Here is a 25,523-nt window from a genome sequence, read left to right on the forward strand (position 1 = left end):
CAGTCAAATCTTGTGTTTATTTCTGAGTCTGACTAGTTGAATAAACATTATTGTCACAAGTTAACTAGTGAGTCACTTTGGAACCAACAAGTTCACGAGAAAGAAAACATTTTGTTTTACTTGTTAACAAATGAGGTCAAAATGAGCCCAACTAGTGTACAGTTCAAGTTTACATACACTGCAATATACATTTTTTGTCTCACTGTCTGAAGTCACATCAGACTAAATCACTCCGGTTTAAGGTCAGGATTATCGAAATTATTTCAATTTGTAAAATGCCACAACATTAAGATAACTTCTTCGAAAATTGTACGTTATTTTTTTTTTTAGGTCAAAAGTTTACATACATTTCCTTAGTATCAAGTAGCATTCCCTGTGAACTGCATAACTTGGTCGAAAGATTTTAGGTAACCTTCAACTAGCCTTTGATAGTCCTCTGCTGGAATCCTGGCCAATTCCTCCTGACAGAACTGGCGTAACAAAGTCAGGTTTGTCGGTCGCCTTGCTCACACATCTTTTTACATTTGCCCACAAATTGTGGATGGGATTCAGATCGGGGCTTTGCGATAGCCACTCCAAGACATTAACCTTGTTATTATCAAGCCACTTTTTAACCATTTTAGCCATATTGTTTGGGTCATTCTCCAATTAGTAAGACCCATTTGCACCCAAGTTTTAGCTTCCAGAATGATGTCTTGTCATTTCCATGTAATGTTCTTTCTTCATGATGAAGATTTTAAGAAGAGCTCTAGTTCCAGCTCCTGCCTTGATTTCAACTTGCAATCTTTGACCCCTGAGCTAATGGAAAGGCATTGTTTAAGTGACTATTTCCATCAAGTGCTAAAGACGAGAAGTGCAACAGAATGTAGGCTGAACCCAAGCTTCTTGTGTGCACATTACTCCATATTTTTAGAATTTGCAATAAAATGGGCCTATGCGGCCGTAGTTTGGACACCCCTCCCCTGACTGAGAGCAACAATTAAAATCCCATTTTCTTCAGGACAGTGGATGTTGGAACAACTTCAATTAACAATCAGACCCAAAATACACCATGTGTTTTTTCAGATTAGATTTACGAATACCATTAACTTTTTTTTAGGGTGTCACATTTGGAGTCAAATAGGTGGCAGAGACAATTCGCATTCACAAAAATAATGTGTGCTCCTAATGAAAATTTGTGCATTCGCAAAAAAAAAAAAAAAGTGCACTTGCAACAAAACTATAGTCTTCCTTCCTTGTTCGAACGTCAAGAATGTTAGGTATCAATATTTTCTCTAGAATTTCCAATAGATGCACAGCACTTTTATATTCCACAGCTTATTGAGATCGAACTCATGACACACGTGCCACACACATACGCACACATTATACAAGTTTAACGGGAATTTATTACATCAGCACTTCAGTAAAACGTTTCCGAGGGTTGTCCTTTTTCAACCTCCAACCACTGCCGACACGGCCAGAAAAACGCACAGCAAAAGGTTTCAACTTAAGTTGTCTTTGTAACCGGCGACTGGCACCACTGCTGTTTGCTGTGTATTGTAGTGTCCCACAACGCACCTCGGCAGGCCCAAAAACCAAGGGCCTGTTAAGCTCGTCAGAGTCCGTCTGTTTGGAGGCGGAGACAGGAAGCAACAGCAGCCAAGAATCAGAGCAGAGAACAAGAAAGACAACAGGCACGTCGGGATACTGAGAGTGAAATGTTTCAGAGTGGCACTTTTTCACCCGGGGCACGCTGAACAAGAGCGTTCTCACGAGGGAAAACCATTCATTCCGTGTCGTGACGGGAAGAGAAGTGCCTCCCTTTTGATGTAAGAGCTACTCAGATGATTTCAAAGGTCTTTTTCAGTTCCATGATCAGCTGCCAGTCCGACTTCTGCATGTCATCCCGGAACCAGTTCTTCAGCGCGTCGATGGATGCCCGTGTGATCTGCAAAATTGACGATACAATTGGCAATTAGCTTTGTGAATGACACTGGACCACAAATTAGTAGCAATTGCTTCGTGTAGTGCTGGGCGCTATGACGAAATACATATATCGCTAAACCACAAGTAAGTGTTGAACATACATAGCCACTTTTGTTACTACATTGTTAGTGACAATTTCTCTCCCAAAGACAGAAACACAGTCATTAATAATTATTAATAAAATGCAAGGCATACTGGGATTCTCAGTGTCAATTCCAACTTTTTTATCACGAACCGCTCAGAACTGCCACTTCCATATAAAGTGAGGCCATGGTGCTGTATAATATGATGATAAAAAAATTATGAAAAGAACACATGGCTACTGCTCGACTGAGAAAGAATTAGCCACTATTAAAACCAATAACACATGTAATTGCTTGGGATGCTTTGCAAGCATTTTTTATGGTGCTGTGCGTAGCTAGCGGCCATGTTGGGTAGGGCAACTAACTATTGGACATTAGAGCTCAAAAAGAACATATTGCACAGCATCAGCATGTTATTTCTTAGTACCCGTATTTTTCGGACTATAAGTCGCACCTGAGTATAAGTCGCACCAGCCATAAAATGGCCAACGAAGAGAAAAAAAAAACATAAGTCGCACTGGAGTATAAGTCGCATTTTGGGGGGAAATTTACTTGATAAATTCCAACACATAGAACAGATATGTCATCTTGAAAGGCAATTTAAAATAAAAATACAATAGAGAACAACATGCTGAATAAGTGTACAGTATGATAATGTTATGATAATGTTATGTTATGATAATGTCATACATCAATGACATGATGTATGAACAACAAAAAGCGAACGTGGTTGGTATGTTAATCGAACATAGTTATTCAGATAACTATAGCATAAAGAACAAGTTAACAAGTTTACCATACCAGCAGTGTCACTCCAAAATAACATATGAAATGATTTAGTAATGTGTTAATAATTTCACACATAAGTCGCTCCAGTGTATAAGTCGCACCCCCAGCCAAACTATGAAAAAAAAAAACTGTGACTTATAGTCGGAGAAATACGGTACTCGCCAATACTGATGACGTCATCTTAGTGCCATATCAATACCGATGCCAGTATCATTGTATATTTTTTCATCAAATGACTAAATAATTCTATATTGTAACATATCGTTATCATGAAAAAAACGGAACATCTCTTGACCTATCGGCATCTGCTAATTTGTGCTGAATAATTTTGCCACAGCAATGACACAATCTGATTGAGGTACACTCACCTTGCTGACAATAATGTCGGTGGCCTCAAAATGGCGGCCGTACATCTTGGGCGACTCGCCGGGAATGGGTTCGATCTTGATACAGATCTCTTGACCTTTCTTAGCGATGTCCACAGTCTTGTGGTTGATCTCGATGCTGGTGACGATACCGATGTCCACAAACTAAAATGCACATGTACACGTCATGATCAACAAATGACGTTGTAAATCTCTGAGCGTGAGTTTTGCTGGTGTCTCGAACAGATCAGCATTGCTGACATTTGTCTCTCATGTAAAAGGCTTAGAATTTAGTCATGGCACTCGCTTTGATTTTGATAGCCTTCTAACCTACTTTGCGGCTTTACTCACCCCTTTACTGGGAACGCAGAGTGGTGTCCCTTGCCGAAGGATGCCCGCTTCCACAGAGACACCCATTACAATTGGATCTCTTGAGTTGAATATAAATTGCGGAAGTACACGAATCTTCACAGGAAATACTGCTACATGTCTGAAATCACATAGCAATGTCAACCCGCAGGCGCACATTGAATGTTCACCTCAAAATGTGTGGTCTTACTTGAACTCTTCCTGTTTGGATTTTTTGTAGTCGTCGCGGTACTTGGTGAAGGCGTCAAAAAGATGGTAGATGATTTCCGCGGAGAAAATGCGGACGCCGAAGCTGTCGGCCATTTCCTGGCTATCCCGTTCCACCTTCACATCAAACGCCAAAATCACAGCGTACCTGTGAAGAAGCCGCGACGTCAGAGCAGACATTACTGCATTCGACAATAAAATCATCAGCTTCCATTGACGACAGTAGAAATCCAATCCATTTGAAAAAGTGAAGGAAAGCGGACGTACTGGGGGTCGTGCTCCAGCATGGCTGAAGCCTTCATCACGTCCTTCTTGTGGACAGGACCAATGTTAATTCCAGCGTACTGCACAAACAAACACATCGCACTAATTTCAGCAATTACATTTAGTGTCGTAGTGAGTTGTATGTTTAGTGCTGCAACAACATCGATTTAATTTAGCAGTCATTTTCAATTTATGGGCCTAACTTTTAAATAATGGATAAATGTACATGCATAGACTCCATAATGGTATTAACGGGGCACGGGGCCGATAAATAGGGGGCTTATCTCCATCAAACCTGACCGAGTGAAAACACAAACTAAGAGCTTTTTATGTTGAAAATTCTTGTGAATAAATGCTTGAATCTCCAAGTTCTTTATAGTTATGGACATAAAACAGTCTCGTTTTTTTTTTTGGTTAAAAGCACACACACAAAAAAAAGTGAAGGTAGAATTTATTTTAAGTGAATATGTCCAATGTGCTTTTCATCTTCAAGTCACACTGTGGTGCCGCCTTACGACAACAAAGAGCTTTTTATGTTTAAATTCATTTGAATACATACTTAAATCCCTGAAGTCTTTATATATATGGACGTAAAACAGTCTCGATTATTGGTTAAAAGTAGGGGTGTCAAATGATTAAAAATTGTAATCGAGTTAATTACAGCTTAAAAATTAATCGCAATTAATCGCAATTCAAACCATCTATAAAATATGCCATATTTTTTTGTAAATATTGTTGGAATGGAAAGATAAAACACAAGCTGGATATATACATTCAACATACGGTACATAAGTACTGTATTTCTTTATTATAACAATAACTCAACAAGATGGCATTACCATTATTAACATTCTGTTAAAGCGATCCATGGATAGAAAGACTTGTAGTTCTTAAAAGATAAATTTTTAGTACGAGTTATAGAAATTTTATATTAAAACCCCTCTTCATGTTTTCGTTTTAATAAAATTTGTAAAATTTTCAATCAAAAAATAAACTAGTAGCAGCCATTGTTGATGTCAATAATTACTTACACTATGCTGATGGTTGCTGAAGCCTATAAAATCAGTCGCACCCAAGCGCCAGCAGAGGGCGGCAAAACTCCGAAAAACACAACAAGTACAGCTTTCACTGTGCTGTCATTTTAATCTGTTTGAGCAGGGCATTTGTGCGTTAATTGCGTCAAATATTTTAACGGGATTAATTTAAAAAATTAATTACCGCTCGTTAACGCGATAATTTTGACAGCCCTTGTTAAAAGCAAAAAAAAACAAAACGTGACAGTAAAATTTATTTTAAGTAAATGTCGAATGTCCTGCTCGTCTTCAGGTCACACTGTGGCGCCGCCTTACCACAACATTGAGCTTTTTACGTTTAAATTCTTGTGCATAAAAGCTTAAATCCTTCATTTCTTTATAGATATGGACATAAAACGGTCTTGATGATTGGTTAAAAGCAAAAAAAAAAAAAAACGTGCAGGTAGAATTTATCTTAAGTAAATGTTGAATGAGCTGCTCGTCTTCAAGTCACACTGTGGCACCGCCTTACCACAACAAAGAAATTTTTACATTTAAATTGTTGTCTGTTCGTCTTCAAGTCACACTGTGGCGCCGCCTTACCACAACAAAGAAATTCTTGTGAATAAATGTTTAAATTTGAAGAATTTGAAGTTTTATGAACATTGACATGAGTGTCTATAACAGGGGTGGGCAAACCGGTCCTCAAGGGCCGCGGTGGGTCCTGGTTTTTATTCCAACTGATTCAGCACAGACAGTTTACCAATGAGGTTTCAGCGGAAACAAGAACACCTGACTACAATGAACTGATTGCACTTGTAAAAAAAATCAGATTGGTGAAAGGCTGTCCTCATGATGGGTATGAACAAAAACTCGCACCCACTGCGGCCCTTTATGGAATAGTTTTCCCATCCCTGGTCTATAAAGATGTTAGCTTTGTTAGAAGTATGGAAAACAGGAGAAAGCAGCCTAGCTAACTTTGTCCTCTTCTAGCATAAGTGAGCTAAGCTAATGTGGCATAATACTATCAGGCTTGATACCTAATTGAACAAACATAAATAAAAAAACAACAACACTATTTTGCCCTTTGAAAGCATTTTAAGTATCACGCTTTTCAGGAGTTAGTTCATTTATTGTCATCCATACCAGGTAGACAAAAATGTTGTTAAGCAATGTCTGACCAAGCCATGATAGCACTTACTTCACATTCAAGTGAGTAAGCAGTAAGTTATTAAGAAAATGGGTGGAAAAAATCTGTTTTCAAATGAAGTGTGGAATCGGTACAGTACCGGCATCGGCCAATATCACTCAGCCGGGTGGCGGAATTGATATTGGAAGGCAAAAGGTACTATCGGTGAAACACTAATTTTTTAATCATTTCTTGGGGTTTTCCCTCTAAAATGATGCTTTAAGGTATGTGAAACCGAGGTAAAATCATACAGTACAACCATGATGATACTTACGGGTACTTTGGATGTGCGCAGAAACTCTAGCAGAGCCTCGAGTGATCCCAGCGTGGATGCCTGCACGTAAACCCCTTTCTCCTCCAGCTTGAAGGAGCTTAGAGTTTGTTTGAGCTCATGGATAAGTTCATCCTAAAAACAGCACATAACAGCTGAGTAGATTCTGAAAGTTTCTGTGTGTGTGTGTGTTGAGATGCAAGAATATACCCTCAAAACAGGTATTTCGTCGTCTTTGTGCGCCACCAGCAGGGGGAGCCCCGCCAACGTCTTTTCCAAGTCTTTGCCCAGAATCTTCACACCCTGAGATGTTGAGACCTCTTTGTGCTTCTCATACTGGTTCTGCATATTCAATGAATCATTGATTAAGATGGAACCAAACTGCTGGCCAAAACAAAAGTCGTCGTTGGTAGGGAAGAAGTAGGGACCGACCGAATATTATCGATGCCAATACTGGTTTTTTTTTTGTTTGTTTTTGAACTACTGTTTCTGATGCAACTCCACCTTTACAGTATAGTTAACTTCAATAAATAAGATATTGACCCTGGGGTTTAGAAAAGGTTTTTGTTTATAATGAAATTTAAAACAAAAATAAGTGGAAATAATAATTTTGTTATACAATATACAAAAAATTTCAGCAAGACATTTCACGTGCATTTTCCGATAAAAAAGAATAATTTCAACGACACATTTTTTTCACAAAAAGGTGAAAAGAGGCATTCTTCCAGGAGAGCTGTACTCCAAAATCTTATTAATGGAAAAAAGAAACATTCCTGGAGTAAACATAAATGACTGTAAAAGGAACCGAAAATGTGAATAGTAAGAAAAAGGTGGATAATGGATATCTCTTGACTTAAAAACATTTGATTTGAAACCAGTGGTGGCTATCAAGAGAGTCCCTTTGCCTTGGAGGCAAAAAAAAAAAAAAAGGTGGGATGCAAAAAAGTTCAAAGACTTGTTTTAAATTAAAATACTGGATCGTTTGTTTCATAATCTCATTTTATTTTAAGTGAACTTTAAAATATTTTCGTGATTTATTTTATCTATGTTCTTTCCTGAATGACCAGCATGTTGCTGAATATATACAAAATGCATGTTATCAGGCGAGGCGGTCCAAGTCCATGTTAACACGTTTATGTGCCAGGCAACGACCTACGTACCTTGACCCGGAGCTCCTTTAGAGGAGGCGGCAGGAGCAGCCCTCTAATCTGTGTGATAATTGGTCCGTCCACTCCAGGGACAATGATGGTCTCACCTTCACGTAGGCGCCCATTGATCAGGATGACGTCTATAGTGGTGCCCATGCCAGGCAAAGCTTTCACCTAACACAACCGCAAAATGAGCCAGTGTTCGTCTTCACATTGATTCATGTATTTTGGGTCAACTCATTTACCTCCATGACCTGAGCTCGAAGCTCGTCACAATGCGCGACCCGTCGGGCCAACATGGTCTGCGTCAGCTCGACTAGAAGCGCAATGAGATTTCCGATTCCATCGCCGCTGTGAGCTGACGTGGGAACCAACGACACAAACGTCCTGGGGTCCTTGTTTTCGTAGAACAGGGAGGCGTTGAGACTCTGGGAAATCAGCGACGTAGTGTTAGACAACACATTGGTGCATCATTGCCTGTTTTTAACCTGGTTTTCAAAATTCCGTGAATTCCAATTCACAAGCTCCCTGTGGAATTTAACCCGGTATAGGACAAGTAACTCTTTATGGTATCTGTCATCCACATAGGTGGACATCACATTTTGGGTTATGTAGGCCACAATATTAACATTTGGTATTAACATTTGGTAAGCAAGTGTGGCCTCCATGAGTCATAGTGTGATATCCATTTAGATGGATGCCATTATTAATCATTTAAGCAACACTTACCAACTTTCAGCTTTTGGTGATTTTGTTGACGCCAGTGGACAAAAGCGAAAAAAACGTTTTGCCTAATGGCAGATCACATTTCTCAAGAGGATCTGCACATTTCCCATTAGGACCTGTGCAAGTTTCGTAAAATCCTAATGTTCCCGTCGCCCTGAACTACATTCGTGTTTCCAGTGGCTGTGCGAAGGATAAATAGCGATGAGGTAATGAATCTAATTGTGGCTAAATGATCCCATATGACAATGTAAGGAATGGGGAAAGGGAGAAGTGACATATGCCGTAAAGCAGGCAACACATTTGTAGTTTTTTTTGTGTGTGTGTGGCAGGGTTCCTACTACCCGCCTCGAAGTTGCTTAGCGAAAGTGACACATTCAACTACTTGTAAGTCGATATTTAATCACAAAAGATAATAACTTTTCAACGTTCATTTAAACATATTCTTAAGTGTGCTTTAAAATGGTTAACAAAAAAATTGTTGCAGTGATTCAAACACTTGTCATTACGTAACTACCTAATAGTCTACTCCAAATCTGACTTTAGGGTTTTTCTGTAAACTCAAATGCAAAGCGATATTTTTATTTCATTGACCTATAATTAACCATATACCTAGTAGAGATCATCAAACTTCACCTGCTGAGCAAACTCCACAATGATGGCCTTTGCTCTCTCATCAAACTCGTCCTTGGTGTTTTTCTTCTGTTTCTTAAGCGTTGCCAAGACGTCAGTCTCAGGACTTCTCTTCCAGTCGTATAAACGGTCAATCTGAAGAGCAGAATGTTCACTAGCCAGTATCGCTAAGATAATGGCAGCTGATGGGAAGTCACCTTGTTGAGCGCCACAATAAAGGGACACTTCTTTTCCTTCAGCAGGTTTATGGACTCGATAGTCTGAGGTTCCAAACCGTGCATGATGTCCACCACCAGGATGGCAATGTCACATAGGGAGCTACCTCGGTTCCTCAAGTTGCTGATCAAAAACAAGGATTTGTTAGGCCAAATCAGATCGGCTGATATGAGCCTATTTTTCCATGCTTCTCATATAGAGTGGGGCAAATAAGTATTTAGTCAACCACCAATTGTGCAAGTTCTCCTACTTGAAAAGATTAGAGAGGCCTGTAATTGTCAACATGGGTAAACCTCAACCATGAAAGACAGAATGTGGAGAAAAAAACAGAAAATCACATTGTCTGATTTTTGAAGATTTCCAAATGAGAGTGGAAAATAAGTATTTGCTCACCTACAAACAAGCAAGATTTCTGGCTGTCAAAGAGGTCTAACTTATTCTAACGAGGCTCCACTCGTTACCTGTATTAATGGCATCTGTTTTAACTCATTATCGGTATAAAAGACACCTGTCCACAACGACAGTCAGTCACACTCCAAACTCCACTATGGCCAAGACCAAAGAGCTGTCGAAGGACACCAGAGACAAAATTGTAGACCTGCACTATGCTGGGAAGACTGAATCTGCAATAGGTAAAACGCTTGGTGTAAATTAATCAACTGTGGGAGCAATTATTAGAAAATGGAAGACATACAAGACCACTGATAATCTCCCTCGATCTGGGGCTCCATGCAAGATCTCACCCCGTGGAGTCAAAATCCCAGAACCTCAAGGGGGGACCTAGTCAATGACTTACAGAGAGCTGGGACCACAGTAACAAAGGCTACTATCAATAACACAATGCGCCGCCAGGGACTCAAATCCTGCACTGCCAGACGTGTCCCTCTGCTGAAGAAAGTACACGTCCAGGCCCGTCTGCGGTTCGCTAGAGAGCATTTGGATGATCCAGAAGATGACTGGGAGAATGTGTTATGGTGAGATGAAACCAAAATAGAACTTTTTGGTAGAAACACAGGTTCTCGTGTTTGGAGGAGAAAGAATACTGAATTGCACCCGAAGAACACCAGACTCACTGTGATGCATGGGGGGTGGAAACATCATGTTTTGGGGCTGTTTTTCTGCAAAGGGACCAGGACGACTGATCTGCCATGTATCGAGAGAATTTGAGTGAAAATCTCCTTCCATCAGCAAGGGCATTGAAGATGAGACGTGGTTGGGTCTTTCAGCATGACAATGATCCCAAACACACAGCCAGGGCAACAAAGAAGTAGCTTCTTAAGAAGCATTTCAAGGTCCTGGAGTGGCCTAGCCAGTCTCCAGATCTCAACCCCATGGAAAATCTGTGGAGGGAGTTGAAAGTCCGTGTTGCCCAATGACAACCCCAAAACATCACTGCTCTAGAGGAGATCTGCATGGAGGAATGGGCCAAAATACCAGCAACAGTGTGTGAAAAGCTTGTGAAGAGTTACAGAAAACGTTTGGCCTCCGTTATTGCCAACAAAGGGTACATAACTAAGTATTGAGATGAAGTTTTGGTATTGACCAAATACTTATTTTCCACCATGATTTGTAAATAAATTCTTTAAAAATCAAACAATGTGATTTTTTGTTTTTTTTTTTCTCCACATTCTCTCATGGTTGAGGTTTACCCATGTTAATAATTACAGGCCTCTCAAATATTTTCAAGTGGGAGAACTTGCACAATTAGTGGTTGACTAAATACTTATTTGCCCCACTGTAAGTTCACCTTTGACAACTGCTCACCTGAACGACTCGTGACCTGGGGTGTCGATGATCAACATGCCAGGAATCTTCATGCCTTCTCTGTCAAACTACAAGTGCACAAAAAATGAAGACATGATATCGCAACAGTGCTTGTGTGTGGGTGGGGCGCATGTGTGTTGGCGTTATCATACATTTTTCACCATCTTTGTTTGCTCTTCAATCGTCTCTTTAGGGACGTTTGTGGCTCCAATCTGCTGGGTGATTCCTCCTGCCTCCCCATCCTGAACGTTGGTGCGTCGCAGCTGTGTAAGTGAAAAACCAAAAAGACCAAGAACCAAGTTAATAATCAGAAACAATTCAGCAATTATGCACTATAATAAAAATACAGTGATTCCTCCTGCAACAGCGACACAATGTAAATTGAGCATTTATTGATAGCATCTATTGATAGCTTCAGAGTCAGAGATAGGTCTACTGTGTACCTTATCAAGGATTTTCGTCTTCCCTGTATCGACGTGACCAAGCACGCACACAACCGGTGCTCTCAGCCTGTTTGTGTCGATATTCTTGAGATTTTCCGCTCTCCGTTTCTACAAAGACACAAAAATGTGAGTAAAAAGAGTAATGGCTCACTTCTCATGTGCTGCAGACACTCACCTCAATCCGCCTCTTAGCTCGGTCGTACAGACGCTCGTCTTTGGTCCTGTCATCATCATCATCCTCGCTCTCGCTGCTCTCGTCTTCACTCTCCTTTGCCTGCTGCTTCTTCCCTTGGCCTACAGCAGCCTCCTTTGCTATTTCTTCCTCCTGCGCTTCCTCGCTTTCCTCCTCTTCCTCCTCATCGTCCTCATCATCTTCCTCTTCTTCCTCCTCCTCCTCCTCCTCTTCGCTGACAGTTGGCTGAGGTTGGCTGATGGGCTCCTCTTTCACCTCAATGTGTACTTTTTTCAACTCTGCTAGAGAGTCACTCAAACAATAAGTAGGGCCAATGGATAAAAGATACTTCCGACCGTAATCACTAACCTTTCTCCTCGTCACTGGCGATAGCCTCCCAATCATCCACAGCAAAATCTCCCTTGACCTCTAAGCAAAAAAAGCCGGGAGCCACCAAAGTTAAATCTTGCCGCATCCATCCTTCACATGTACACACCTCCTACCTCTCACCTGGCTCTGGAGGTTGTGTCACCGCCTCGGGCTCCGGGGCAACAGGTTCTGCCGTCTCTGAAATCGGTGAGGTCACTGAAGATGTTTCTTTTAAAGAGAGGACAACTGAATGAGAAATGTAGTGGGAAAACAAGACAAAGAATTCAGACAAAAAAATAAACGTAAAATATATTTGATTGAGCATACAATGTCACTACTGAGATCAATGATAGACTACAAACTTCTAGCCTGACAAGCCAGCATGATTTTTGCCTTGCACAAGATAGATGAAGAAGAAGATGTGGTGGTATAGGGAGGCATGAGTGCATGTGGCAAGGCCAGCAGCACATCTGGAAAGGCAGTGTCAATGCAAAAAGGCACATTCAAGGTCAAGAGCAACATATGCTCTCACAAGCAGCATTAATAGCGTACTGCATGAATACTATTTTAAGACCGTGACGCTGCCATCGTAACGCAGAATTGGGGGAAAAAAAAAAAAAAAAAAAAGAACATGTCGATCGAACACTGCTGCTATGGAACTTGTAGAAACGACTCAAGACATTATAGCATAAGAAGGATGTTTTCTTCATACGTTTCCAGAAACCAAAAAATGGGAGTTAAAAAATTAAGAATGGATCGACTTGCGCGGACGTCCAAAAGACCAGTGTAACGCCAGCAAGGTGAAGCCAATTACATTTCATAAGCAGTAAACGTTTTGTTGGGGGCCATGGTCCTACAGAGGACAGAGAGGTAAGCCATTTTGATATTTTTTTGCAAGGCGTTCTGCCGTGCTGCTTCTGTCTGACAATAAATGGTCTTAAAATAATTAAAATGGTATCTGACTGTCACTGTTACCTTTTCTGTTGCAAAAAAAAAACTTTAGTAAGGGGGAAGTGTAAATAAATTATAGAATTAAAATTTGTTTTCAATTAAAAAATTAAAAGGGTTCGTTGGCTGTCACTGGGCAGCATTTGCGATTGCTACAAAAAAATAGCTATGTAAATTGCCCCCAAGAATGGTCAGAGATGTGAGACAACCAGAGGATATAATATATATGACCGGCCATATGGTGGTAACGGATACATTGTTGAAACAGGAAAATGTCATTGTCAGTGGTGTAAGGCAATGCACACAAGAAAAAGGTGTCGATAAAAAAAACCCCTCTGGATCAGGTCAGCTCTTTTTCCCGTCTTTTTCAGCCCTCGACACTCAAGCCATCTATTTAACTGAAGATTTGTATGTTCCTCCAAATCTTTACCAGTGAAATTGGCACCAGGGACATCATTTTTAGCCAGAATTGGTAGGTTTAGCTCAGTAAACATCTCGTTCTTATACTATTTCCATTCATTTACAATTAAGGACAAACGGGATGTTGACCCGCCTAGCAACAACTGCTAACGTCATGAATATAAATGAGCAAAAGTGACGTATTGCTTGCAGTACGCCATTACAACATCATGGGTATGTAATAAAAGAGCCAGGTATTGCAATGACCAGCCTGCAGTAGGAACAATGAACAGCTAGAAGCCTGTATTAGACGAGAATGGGACAGCATTTCTCATTCTACACTTGAGAAACTTTTCTCCTCAGTCACCAGACGCTTGCAAAGTGTTGTAAGAAGAGGAGGAGAAGCCTTACAGTGGTGAAAATGGGCTTGCCACAACTATGTTTGAGATTTGTTGATACCATGGAATTTATACTCAACATATTTCTCTCTTAAAATGTTACATTTTTTTCAGTGTTCTATTTTGAATTTTTAAAAAATGGCACTTTCACATTATTGTATTCAATTTGTAACTCTTTGTATAGTGTCCTGACTTTTTGGGAATCTGGCTTGAATTGAACTCATCAGCATCCTTAGCTGATGAATGAGATCTGCTCTAAAAATGAACTGTTTTTACCACACAGTAACTGGCATTTTACCACCTACAACACTCAAACTCAACCCAATAACTAGGGATGTCTACCATCCGATCCGAAATCGGGCTGATCGGGCCATTTTTCATTTTTTTTGTTTTGTTTTTTTAACTTGCCATGTTCCGCTACTTTACATGGAGAACGGGAATCTGAGTGTCCTATTGGGCTGAACAGTTTTAATGTACCACATGGGAGTATGGTATACAGGTGATGAAAAAAGGAAACACCTGATACTTGCCATTGAAATTAATAAGGGAATGATAGAAAAATATGACTGTGGTGTGCGCGTCAGTTAACTCGCTCGACAATACGGTCGGAATATGTCTACAATCTCAGGACGACTCTCATTATTATTATTGTAACATCTGCAAGGAAGTCACCAGTTTCGTCAGGTTTTTAATAATTCTTTTCACAACTTGTGCAACACGGCTACTGTCCGCCATAGCCGACGCCAAATACAACAGAACATGAAAAGAGAAAGTAAAAGCTTCCCACGCTAACACACCTCTCACTCTATCGTCAGTCACACGGTTGCGTTCAAGGACAGCATGCGGAACACAACCACCACATATAACCCGATTCGTTACATTATTATTATTATTGTATTATTCCGATTTGTATTTATATTTTATTTGTTTTGTTATGTGTAGTTGCTATTTGTAATTGTACCTGCAGTATTTATTAAGTATTTAGTGTAGGTTTTTAGTCTTTGGAATGGAATTAATCGAATTATAATGTATTCTTGTGGAAAAATCCAGTTCGACATACAGTACAGGCCAAAGGTTTGGACACACTTTCTCATTTGTGCGTTTTTATTTTCATGACTGTTTACATTTTAAATTCTCACTAAAACTATGAATGACCATGCGTGGAATTACTGACTTAGCAACAAACAAAAAAAAGGTGAAATAAAAAAAAAACATGTATTATATTGTAGTATCTTCAAAAAAGCCACCCTTTGCTCTGATTACTTTTTTGCACGCTCTTGCCTAGGGCTGCAACGATGAATCGATTAACTCACGTATTCGATTAGAAAAAAATATTCGAATTAAATTTTATTGCTTCGAGTATTCGTTTAATTAAAGTGGCGTTGTAATGGTTTATTTTGAAAGTGTTTGCATTTAGTTTTATTGATTAGGGTGGATACACTGCCCTCTGGTCTGCCTCATTTCACATGGCTGAATCCAACTGCTCCATGTTAAGACCAACATAAACTCAGTTTTTGTTTGAGCTAATGTTTTTTATGCATTCATGATTTAGTTTATAGGCGTATTTAGCCATTTTTTTGTGGGAATATGGGTCTGAACCATCTGTTAAGAGCATTGTAAAAACAAAACATTAGCATTTTATAGCATTTGAGCTAGCGGACTTTTGCTATTTAAGTTAGCCAATTATTCTTTTGTTGTGCATGGATCCTATTTTTTTTAAATACTGTTTGAGGCTCAGCTCAGGTATTTTAATTTTTCATGTTCCTTATCCGATTACTCGATTATTCGAACTAACTACTTTCATCGATTAATCGACTACTAAAATCATCGATAGCTGCAGCCCTACTCTTGCCATTCTCTTGATAAGCTTCATGGTTTTTGACTTCACAGGTATGCATTTTCAGGGTTGATTAGTAGAATTTATTGCTTTATCAATGTAGGTTTTGACCTTCATTTGTGTTTTATGTGTTTTAATATATACGTTTTATACTATGCAACACTCCTGGAAAGTGGAAGAGGAATTACTGTAAATAGTACAGCACTGTAATATATTTGTAACTTTAGTTAAAATGAATAAATATTAAAAAAAAAAAAAAAAAAAAAAAAAAAAAGACTTTTTTCGGTATCGGATTGGGACTCTGTATCGGCAGATTCTCAAAATCAGGTGACTTGGACGCAAAATATGTGATTGGGAAATCCCTACCAATAACTTTGCTGCTCTAATGCTATGAACTCATTGGCTTCTAAAGATGTTGAAAGACATCCATTCTTTTTTGATTGCGAATGTGTGAATCATCAATTGGTTAATCATACCTTCTGGAGTTTGAGCAATCGGCTTCTTCTTTCTCCTGTCCATGTAAACAGGTTTCTTCTTTGGCACAGAGTCTTTGGATGGCACCTCCACACCTGCATAGTGAAACAGGTCAGCTAATGACAAATTAAGCACTTGTGCTTGTGGCAACCTAGCTTGGCCAACACGCCTTGAGCCTGGAGCAATTTGAGCGTCGCCTCGGCCCGAGCCCGTGCCTCCCTCTGGGATTTGGTCATCAATTTGCCCTCTTTCTTCAGACGCTCTTTCCGTTCCTTCTCCTTCTGTTTCTTTTTTTCCTTGCGCTCCTGCTCAAGACGCTCCTGCAACACAAAGTGTCCATGTTATTGAATTTATTGATGGCAATAGAAATCCAATCCATTTGAAATGGAAGACGCTGGCAGCAAATTACCGCTGCCAGCGCTCCCAGTTCAAATGGATTAGACGTTTAGCGCCTTCAATAGGTTTTCTACCTGCTCCAGCCTTTGTTGCTCCAGCTCTTCCAGCCTTCTAATCCGCTCCTCCTCCTCCTTCTTGGCGCGCTCCTCCTCCTACAATGCCAAAGAGGTGCTCTGATATCTAAGGAGCATAGCAAAGTACCAAGTATGTTCCCCTCCACACACTTTTAACAGCCCACCTCCTTCATCTTGGCCAGAGCTTCCTGCATGGCTTTCACCGTGGCCTTGCTTGGACCCTTTTTCTTCTCCTTCTCATCTTTCTCTCCTTTCTTCTTCTTCTTGTCCTTTCTCTTCTTGTCACCGTCGTCTGATTGAACGAAAACAATGAACTTGACTTGTTTCTTGCTTGTGCGTCGGGGCAGATAACTTACCATCACCTGCCGCCTCTACTCCTTCCTGCTCATCCACATCTAAGTCCGCAACAGGGAGCACCTGTGGGGGTGTGGCCTCTGTAGTCTTCTCTGGTTCTTTTTTTGCATCTGTGCTGACCTCCTTCTCCTTCAGCTTCCTTTGCTTGAGCCTCTCCTCCTCTTTTTTCTTCTTATCTCGCTCCTTTTTCTCTGCCTTCTTTTGGGCTGCTGTTTTCATTTTAAAGTTGCCATCTTCCTCTTGCTGGTCCTCATCCTCACTCTTCGCAGCTTTCCCTTTGTTCTTATTTTTTCTATCTCTCCGAGAGCTGAATTCCTCGTCGTCATCTGAATCAACCTCTTTGTCTTTTCTAGCTGCACTGTCGTCCTCGTCTTCATCAGAGCCAGTAGATCTCTTGGTAGCTTTCTTGCCTTTTTTGGTCTTCAAACGAGAACGTGAGCCGCTTTCATCATCAGAGTCAGACAGAGCAGTAGGTCCCACCTTGAGGTGCAAGACTGACATCATTAACAACAGGCAGGTTTAAAAAAAAAACACCACAAACTAGCAACGATTCCTTCGTCTCCACACCTTATTCTGCTGTCCATTCCTCAGCTCGTCATCAGGACCTTCTGCTATATTGCTCTCCACTTCATCAGGGCTGGCACCCTGTGCCTTCCCCTTCCTGGTTTTTTTCTTCTCTGCTTTAGGAGGCTCAACAACATCTTCCACTGCAATGTCATCTTTCTGCATACAGAAAATGCAACAAGACTTTCAATTTAAATATCACTTACTAGGGGTGTGCAGTCTTAGGCACCCCACGATTCGATTCGATTATGATTCAGGGTGCTACGATTTGATTATTGAACGATGATCATGTTATCACGAATATCAATGCATCGTACATTACTAATTAATAAAGTAGTCAAACAAATGTATGTCCATTATTTATTTATAATATCCTAATGATTCAACAGGAACAATGGAAACATGCCCATACAACAAAAAGCTGCCCTTAAGCTGGTTTTTTATCTATTCATTTTTACAGGTGCAAAAACATTAACCATTTTAAAGGGAGTACTTATTTCTCTCAACAATACAATAAAATTTACACAGGTGGAATGAATTGAATCCACATTTTCTGGGTAAAAAGTGTCTTTAGAAATTTGACTTCTTTTAACCAATATACCGGTACTTTGTTTTCACAGATTTCTGTACTATTTCGCATGTTTGTAGTGTTACCGCTGCACTTAATCATGGTTGTACACGTTCTGCATATGAAATACACGTTAGCGAATTAGCTAATTAGCTTAGCGCTCAGCGCTAACTATTAACATCTCAAAAACAACAACAATAAAGGCTACAGTACAAGAGGGTTCGTGTACTCACCTCTTATAGACGCACACGGGTCTTAGCAACACACTCAGGACATTTTTGAATTGACATGACTAGAAACTACTGCTCCACAACTGAAAGACAAGGAGCAACTCTCTCTCTCTTCCCCTCTTGCTCTAAAAAATAAGTTGCGCACTGAAGCGCAACCGCCTGTCTCATACCTGCCTGTCTCATACACAAATTTATTTTCCAGTCTTTTAAAAAGGAGTAAATCTCTCACTCAGTAACCGGCAGCATCCATCATAAAGTTATGCGTGCATCCGTTAAAGGTGTCCGGGGGGCAGATGTGTCTTGATTTCCGTTCCGCTACAAGCGGCTGTCAAAGTTATGAGGGAAAATCATTGTTTTTTAACCTTAATGAATCGTAATCGAATCGTCACATGTCGAATCGCGATGTGTGTAATGATCAATTTTTTGGAACTCCCATATTACTTACACTAACCCAAACTTGAAAAATTTTACAAAAGTCCATTTTTTTTCAAACAAGTAGACAAGAGAACTTGCGAACAATCACTAACAGCCCTTTCCAGCAAAGTATACTGAAAAGAAACATTTTTGCAACCTTTTTTGCTCTGATTCAGTAGACTCACTCCAGTGTGCTTCCCTCAAGCATAGTGACAGTACAACACATAGAGCTAGAGTAATTAACTAGCAGTAAATATGTAAACAGTTGAAACTAAGCAGCAGTAATACGTCATTTCTCTTACAGAACAGGAACAATATACTGTATGCTTGTGACTTTTGTTATATGAATTTGTTGCTACCAGTTTGTGTTCAAATCTGTGTTGTTTACGTTCAAATTAGTGTTGTTTGCGTCAACAATGACGATAACGAAAATATTTCGTCAACGAACAATTCATTTCGTGACAATGACGGGCTAAAAACATGGCTTCGGAGTCGAGAGCATAACGCAACGAATGCCAGTTTTCGTTAAACAAGACGACAATGAGACGAAAATGCAACATAGAAACGTAACCATCATATGTTCACAATGCGTAAGTCAGCGTGACATTTTCATATTGTACGCAGAGTATGTCAGCTTGCATCGTAGCAGTGTTTGGGTCGTGTCACTCATGTGAGATGTGCTGCACCTCTCCCTCACTCTCCTCACCGGAGTTCAGGATGCGTTTCTTGTTTGTTTGAAAACACATGGTAAGATTTACTTTCTTATCTTGGCAAGAGAGAATATGCAATTTTCCTTTAGCCTTTAAAGGTCTGTGGTGAGTGATCATTACACGCTAAATGCAACTTGTTGTGTTAGCATAGCATTAGAATCAACTTTAGCGTGGCGAGCATCCTCATAAACGCTCGGAAAACTTATTTTTTAACTACATACAGTTCACATACAGTTCGTGGCTTCTAGGTGGTTTTAGATAAAAATCATTTACTGTTTTTCCTGTTGAGTGTGTATTATCATCTCGAAGTTGGCGTTCTCCTTGTAGACGCTACGATATGTGCTAGTTTGTCTATGGCTACGTCTACACTCGGACGGATAATTTTTCTGCCTTGTAAGTCGGACAATATTTTATACCTGTTCGCACTATGTTTAAGGTGCATTTATAAACGCCACGCTACTGCAAGGAACTCCTGCATTTGCATAGACTACGCCAGCGCAAAAAGGAGCAGCCTCATGTGTGACGTCATCGACATATTCAAGCGTAAAATTTACAGGCTCTTTCAGTTGTAAAAAGACGAGCAGGAAAGCCATGTCTGTACCATTCGCCTCCATTGTTTACAATGCCGTAATGGGTAATGGCGATGGCGTGCTCAATGATGTCACTTCCTTTCTATCCAATTATTATACAGATAGCCTGGCTATACTTGGCGGCTTAGGCTCCTCTACCCAATGTAATCAAATCTCCAGGCAAGAGGTACATTAGTGTAGCCCACATGCCGTATAATCTAACTAATTACACGCAAAAACGCCATTATCCGTCCTAGTGTGGACACAGCGTATGTTCATTCAAAATGGTTGCAAACATTTATTTTTGGACTGGGTTTTTTTATTTCACGGACAAAAACATTTTTGGGTAACTGTCGACTAAAACTAGACGAAGACAAACACATTTTGAAATGACTGAGAAAAAAATGAAAAGGACTGCAAAAAACGCTCGTTCAAATATTTTTTGAAAGGTTGATATTTACCTCAATGTCAAAGCTAGTTTCATTAGACTGTCTATGGCGCTTCATATTGAATTAGCATGAAGCTAATGGACTTTGGTGAGGTTATTTCATCAAATACAAAATGTATAATTATTTTTGTGTTAGGATTAGTTTTACTGTAAAATTTAACTCTGAATAGCAATGAACAGCTTGAAGCAAGCACACACGGCCAATTTATAAGATAAATGTTTCCTGTCTACCAAACTGTATGCTCAGGTGAGGGCTTTACAAGTCAAATTTTTACATGCTACACTTGGCAATTAAAAAACAATCCCTCCAAAATTGAGTACTTATAAGTCATGGTACTGCTTTTTAACTGCCATGGAATGTTTCTATTCTAACTTTAAATAGTCTCAGAATTTTGCAGGCTAACTAAAAATTAATGGGCATCTGAAGACTGATATTTCTTACCATTCCCTGCATGCCATGTGTCTCCAAGGATAATTCCTCCAGCTCCTTAAGGATGTCATCCTCACTGCAGCAATTGACAAAACACTAGTGATGAGTAAAAGGGGTGAGATAAGAGGTTAAAAAGAATGTTACATACTCATAGTCATCCTTCTTGGCTCCCTTTTTCTTCTTCTTCCCTTTTGAGTCCTTTGAGGATCCAGCACCTTCAATCTCTGCAGCCAAAGCATCGATGTCGTCATCTTTAGTGCTGAGGGAGTCAAAATCAGTCGGTCAAACCACCACTCTCAAAAGGGGTATAAACCTGTTCATTCTGGTCCAGCTGTCAGAACAAGCAGACATGCTGACTCGACAATTTGCTCACAGCATCCCTACCCCTGTATCAGCCCCTGGCAGAATTTACTTACTCAGTGTGAAATTTGGGCATGCTTACTTAAACAGGTAGCTAGTGTTTGGTTGTATAAATGTCACTGTTGGATACAGAGGTTAACCCTTTATCGGTCACTCATTGAACTCATTGGCTGCCACAAATGACGTCCCATCCATTTTGACTGAGAAGGCTAGCAGCATCTAGCGCCGTCAATGAAACTGAAAAATTAGCATTCACAGCCAGTCTTTCTGTATAATTTGGACGTCTATCGTTGTCAATGGCAGGCAATGAGTTAAATTTAAATTTAAAAATTATGTATATCAATTTTAGAATGTTGCTTGGGGCCATAACCAGAGTGCATTTCTGTTTTCATTGATTCTAATTTGATTTTGTGTTTGACATTTTATCAAGCCATAATTTAATTACTTCATAAAAACATTTAAAAAATAATTAAAAATTAAAAAATCAAGAATAACGATAAAATAACATGTGGACATGACATTTTAGACACTTGTGTACGTATCATTGTGGCCTACGTGACCCAAAATGTGATGTGCACAAATGTGGATGACAGGTCTTTATGGGGTAAAAGTAAATTACATTTTTCCCACTTCATAATTACAAAAAATAGTTATTTGCCCAATAAATTGTGAATTGCATTTTATGCTTTACAAAGAAAGCCCATTTTGTTTAGCGTCACTCTTCATTGCAAGCGAAAAACATCATAATCGGTACAAATAAGTAAATTGGATCATTTCCCATGGCACAGCTGTTGATTTCTCACAGCACACTTGCACACAACTGCAGTGGTGGTCAATCTACTACCTACAGTTGATGTTAAATGTCTACACACTCTTCTCAAATGATGATAACATGGTTTCACAGAGACCCTCTTATAAATGGCGAGTGTGGCAACAGCACATTCTGAATCAATAAATCAAATTCTAAACTCATGTCAAATGGTAATCGGAACACACCAGTCAGCATTTAAAGTGTTTTTGATTTGCCCAAATAGAGTTCAGTTGTTCTAATATGATTTTCTTGAAATAAGATTACTTCTAGCAAAACTATGGTATCAGAAACAGTTCATAATTCCCTCCAACTTGACTGCGCTCTCAGTTCTTACCAAACGGCCAACAGGTTTTTGGGTCCAATCATAGGTACCGAAAATGGCATTAGGTGTGTGATGTGGACTAGGGAGAGGATGACACTCAGTTTGGTATGCCAAGCATGGGACGGGAAGCCCAAATGGACTGCACTTTTTCAGTTTTGCAATAGTGGTTGTGGTACAGACTTCTAGTTTCAAAACCTAATCTGCCTCTGATTCATCCTTTGTTCTTGCAAGATTTCGCAAGTCCTTCTAAAAACATTAGTCCTATATTAAAAGAATAAAATACAAACATGACATGGAATTTCATCATACCATCAAAACATTATAGATAATAATGCAGGGACCCTCAAGTGTTATGCAGTCCTTTTAAGTTCATTCCTTGCTCCCATACATAGAGTATCTGAATGTTAATTTGTTCTATATACAAAATATATTTTTCACCAAACACATTCTAACATTTGCCCTAATGTAGCTGTTTATTGTACATAAATTGTATGAAAACACATTATATATTTTTGGTCATTGACTAACTGCATCAAACAAAGAAGATAAAAATTCATATCATGGGATGAATTGATCTGTTGTGATCATTTTATAGCAAGTATTTTTTCTTAATGCGCCATTAAAATGTGAAAAGTAAATATTTCCTGTTAAAAATTGCAGAAACCCCCGTGAGGATGAACGGCTTGTGAAATGAATGAATGAAAAGAGTTGCAGAAATTAGCAGAATTACTAGCATAACAGACAATGGGTCAGTCAAAAAAAAAATTTTTTTTTACCTTGGTAATTTTGAAATAGTGACTCCTAAATTCATGCTTTCGATGTAAAATCAATCTTAGTCTAGTCAACAAGTAAATATTTTATATTGAAATTAATGTCACGGCATGTGATTTACAAAAATGTCAACAAACTGTGGAAAACTGGTTAAATGGGTGCTGGTCTAGCTGAAAAGCATTTAATGGTTATGTCTGTTACTATTTGGGATTAGGATAGGTCAAGTGTATGTTAACAAAAATATTGTTTGTTGTAGCTTTTTGCGCATTGGGTCATTTACACCTGATCTTGTTTTCCTGCATGGCCTTTTTCTTTCTCCTGTCCAACCTAAAATTAACTAAATGGGGGGCTGGTTGACCTCAGATTGACCTATAATAAATTGTAAATATATAATAAAGATAGCAGCCCAAACCATTGACATATTTTCTTATATATATATATATATATACATATATATATAAATTTTCGTCTGATGAGGGGCCAGCTTCACTGGTTAGCTGGGAATATCTGATGGACTCAACTGTCGACAAGGCTGAACTTCTGACGACACTCACTTGGTCACGCCCCTTAAAGGCACACACAAACACGAATTTACTCCAGACTTTCGGCGATATTTGCCTCCATAAAATAAGTTTTTTTCCCTTATAAATGTCTTTTATTACAGTGCAATGTTAACCATCGAAACCATGAAAAACAAACTTTATGGGAGTTTGAGGGGACCAAAAAGCATCAATGGTCACGGAACAAATGAGAACACGTAAGTCATGGTACCAGTGTACTCTTGAGCTGACTTTATGCTAGCGGGAGTGCTAACATGACGGATTGTCAGCTAACACACACACACAAGCAGACAGACCTTCGACGCTGCTTTTAAAGTTTGGGAGCAGAGCGCATAAGCAGCCTAGCTTATTGTGTAACATTTGCTAAGATGCGCTATTTCGAAAAATACCTCGGAGCTCCACTCTCGCACCACACCGACTCGTGGTTAGCTACTAAGCTAACCGAGGTAGTCTGTGGTAAAAGGGTCCACGTTTTCGTGACGGCTGAACAAACAGAGGCCCGGTGGCGCTGAATGCCAGCTAGGACAAGCCCATAGTTAATACTCGCGGATGCTTTTTCTACCTGTCCTCCCCGGATTTCTTCTGTTTCTTTCCCATCACTAGAGCTGAGGTTCTCCGCTTCTCCACGCACGCACACTGTACACGAATGGCTCACATCGATCAAAGATTGTCCGTTGTTTCCGCCGACAAGAGGTCACACTGTATTTGCTTTTCCAAAATCATCAAAAGAGAACGAATTTGAAATTGCATAATATTATACATCGGGAATTGGTTTCGAACTCAGAACTGTCTTGTGATGAACACAGCAAGATGAAGTGGAGCGTAAAAAAATCGTTGTTTAAATTGGTCCCTAGAAAAAGCACAAAGCGGGACAATTTTTGACTCTTTGAAAAACAGTCCAATGTGGGCATTGGCGCCTGAGGCACGTCATGGGTTGAGTCTTCGGAGAAAAAAATGTAAAACGAGGTTTTTTTTAGAGGTGTGCATCGGCACTGCCCTCACGATTCGATTCGATTACGATTCGGAGGGCCACGATTCGATTCAGAGGGTCACGATTCGGTTCGATTTGGCAATGCATCACGATGCATTAAAGCCTGGGATGCATTAAAATTCTAAAGCAAAGCATATTTTTCGTGAATCATGAGGCAACACAAGCGGTCAGACATTAAACAACTTTTTATTGGCTCTTGTGTCACTCCTGGTTGAAGTCAAATGAAAATACTTTCATACATATATATATATATATATATATTTTAAAAAAAAACGGATCACAGCATTTAATTAGTGCTTTGAATGAGACCAGGGCTTTCTCTTTTTTTTTTTACACACAGTAGCAGCCTTTCACACAGTGCAACATCTGAACTCCTGTGCAAAATCACTAAAAACAGTCACTGTATTTTAGTCACAACGACTCATCAATAAAAATATTCAAGTAAATATTAAAGAAAATATTGTAGTGCAGCAGCATCTTTATCGCAATATCAATCCTGGGATCAGTTCAGTTGCAAACAAAACATCAACTAAATTGCAATGTAGAACAAAAGTAAAATGTAGGCCTAGCCCACTATATATGTGCAATCAGTTTAGAAATGCAATCAGTAATTACCACACAACAATAAAAAATAATGAATTAAAATGAAGTGCAGCAGCATTTTAGCAGCCATAACAATCTGTTTCAACATGAGGAAATATCAGTTTTTTGCAATCGAGAGAGCAGAGAGATAGTAGAGGTTTGATCGGGCCTAAAAAATCCAGCCCGACCCCACACGGCCCGCTGGTATTGAAGCCCGACGCGAAAAAAAAAAACGCAGCAGCAATTTATTTTCATTTCTTCAAGTTGGCAGAAAAAAACACAAGTAAAAAATGAAACATGAGAATAATAATACAAATGGAGAAACCA

The 25,523-nt window shown here is 39.5% G+C and overlaps 1 protein-coding gene across 7 annotated transcripts; it reads right to left on the reverse strand.

The window, feature by feature from the left end:
- On the reverse strand, window positions 1-24,496 carry eif5b (eukaryotic translation initiation factor 5B). 7 transcript variants are annotated; one of them, XM_057820982.1, is made up of 26 exons: window positions 24,186-24,496; window positions 20,948-21,058; window positions 20,812-20,875; window positions 17,434-17,589; window positions 16,869-17,346; window positions 16,677-16,804; window positions 16,513-16,590; window positions 16,194-16,362; window positions 16,045-16,137; window positions 12,128-12,232; window positions 11,987-12,046; window positions 11,621-11,919; window positions 11,446-11,553; window positions 11,155-11,265; window positions 11,003-11,070; window positions 9,220-9,361; window positions 9,026-9,157; window positions 7,912-8,094; window positions 7,679-7,840; window positions 6,729-6,860; window positions 6,522-6,653; window positions 4,049-4,125; window positions 3,765-3,929; window positions 3,557-3,695; window positions 3,209-3,370; window positions 1-1,930 (listed from the first exon to the last, which is right to left on the reverse strand). In XM_057820982.1, exons 1-26 carry the CDS (start codon window positions 24,218-24,220, stop codon window positions 1,823-1,825), a joined length of 3,597 nt encoding a protein of 1,198 aa, XP_057676965.1. In that variant the 5' UTR covers window positions 24,221-24,496; the 3' UTR covers window positions 1-1,822. The 7 variants fall into 7 exon arrangements, with proteins under 7 accessions (XP_057676965.1, XP_057676974.1, XP_057676983.1 ...); XM_057820991.1 differs by having other exon boundaries at window positions 2-1,930; window positions 11,621-11,916; window positions 24,186-24,495; XM_057821000.1 differs by having other exon boundaries at window positions 2-1,930; window positions 16,212-16,362; window positions 24,186-24,494.
- Window positions 24,497-25,523: the final 1,027 nt, after the last annotated feature.

Source organism: Corythoichthys intestinalis, chromosome 2 (assembly GCF_030265065.1).
Source record: "Corythoichthys intestinalis isolate RoL2023-P3 chromosome 2, ASM3026506v1, whole genome shotgun sequence".
NCBI lineage: Eukaryota > Metazoa > Chordata > Actinopteri > Syngnathiformes > Syngnathidae > Corythoichthys > Corythoichthys intestinalis.

Bases quoted from the DNA above. Each gene is read 5' to 3' on its own strand.
- eif5b (XM_057820982.1), bottom strand. From the start codon at position 24,220: ATGGGAAAGAAACAGAAGAAATCCGGGGAGGACAG. The intron at 20,876-20,947 runs GTATGTAACATT...CAATTGCTGCAG, and splicing joins GCCAAGAAGGATGACTATGA to TGAGGATGACATCCTTAAGG. The intron at 11,920-11,986 runs GTTAGTGATTAC...GTGACTCTCTAG, and splicing joins CGCCAGTGACGAGGAGAAAG to CAGAGTTGAAAAAAGTACAC.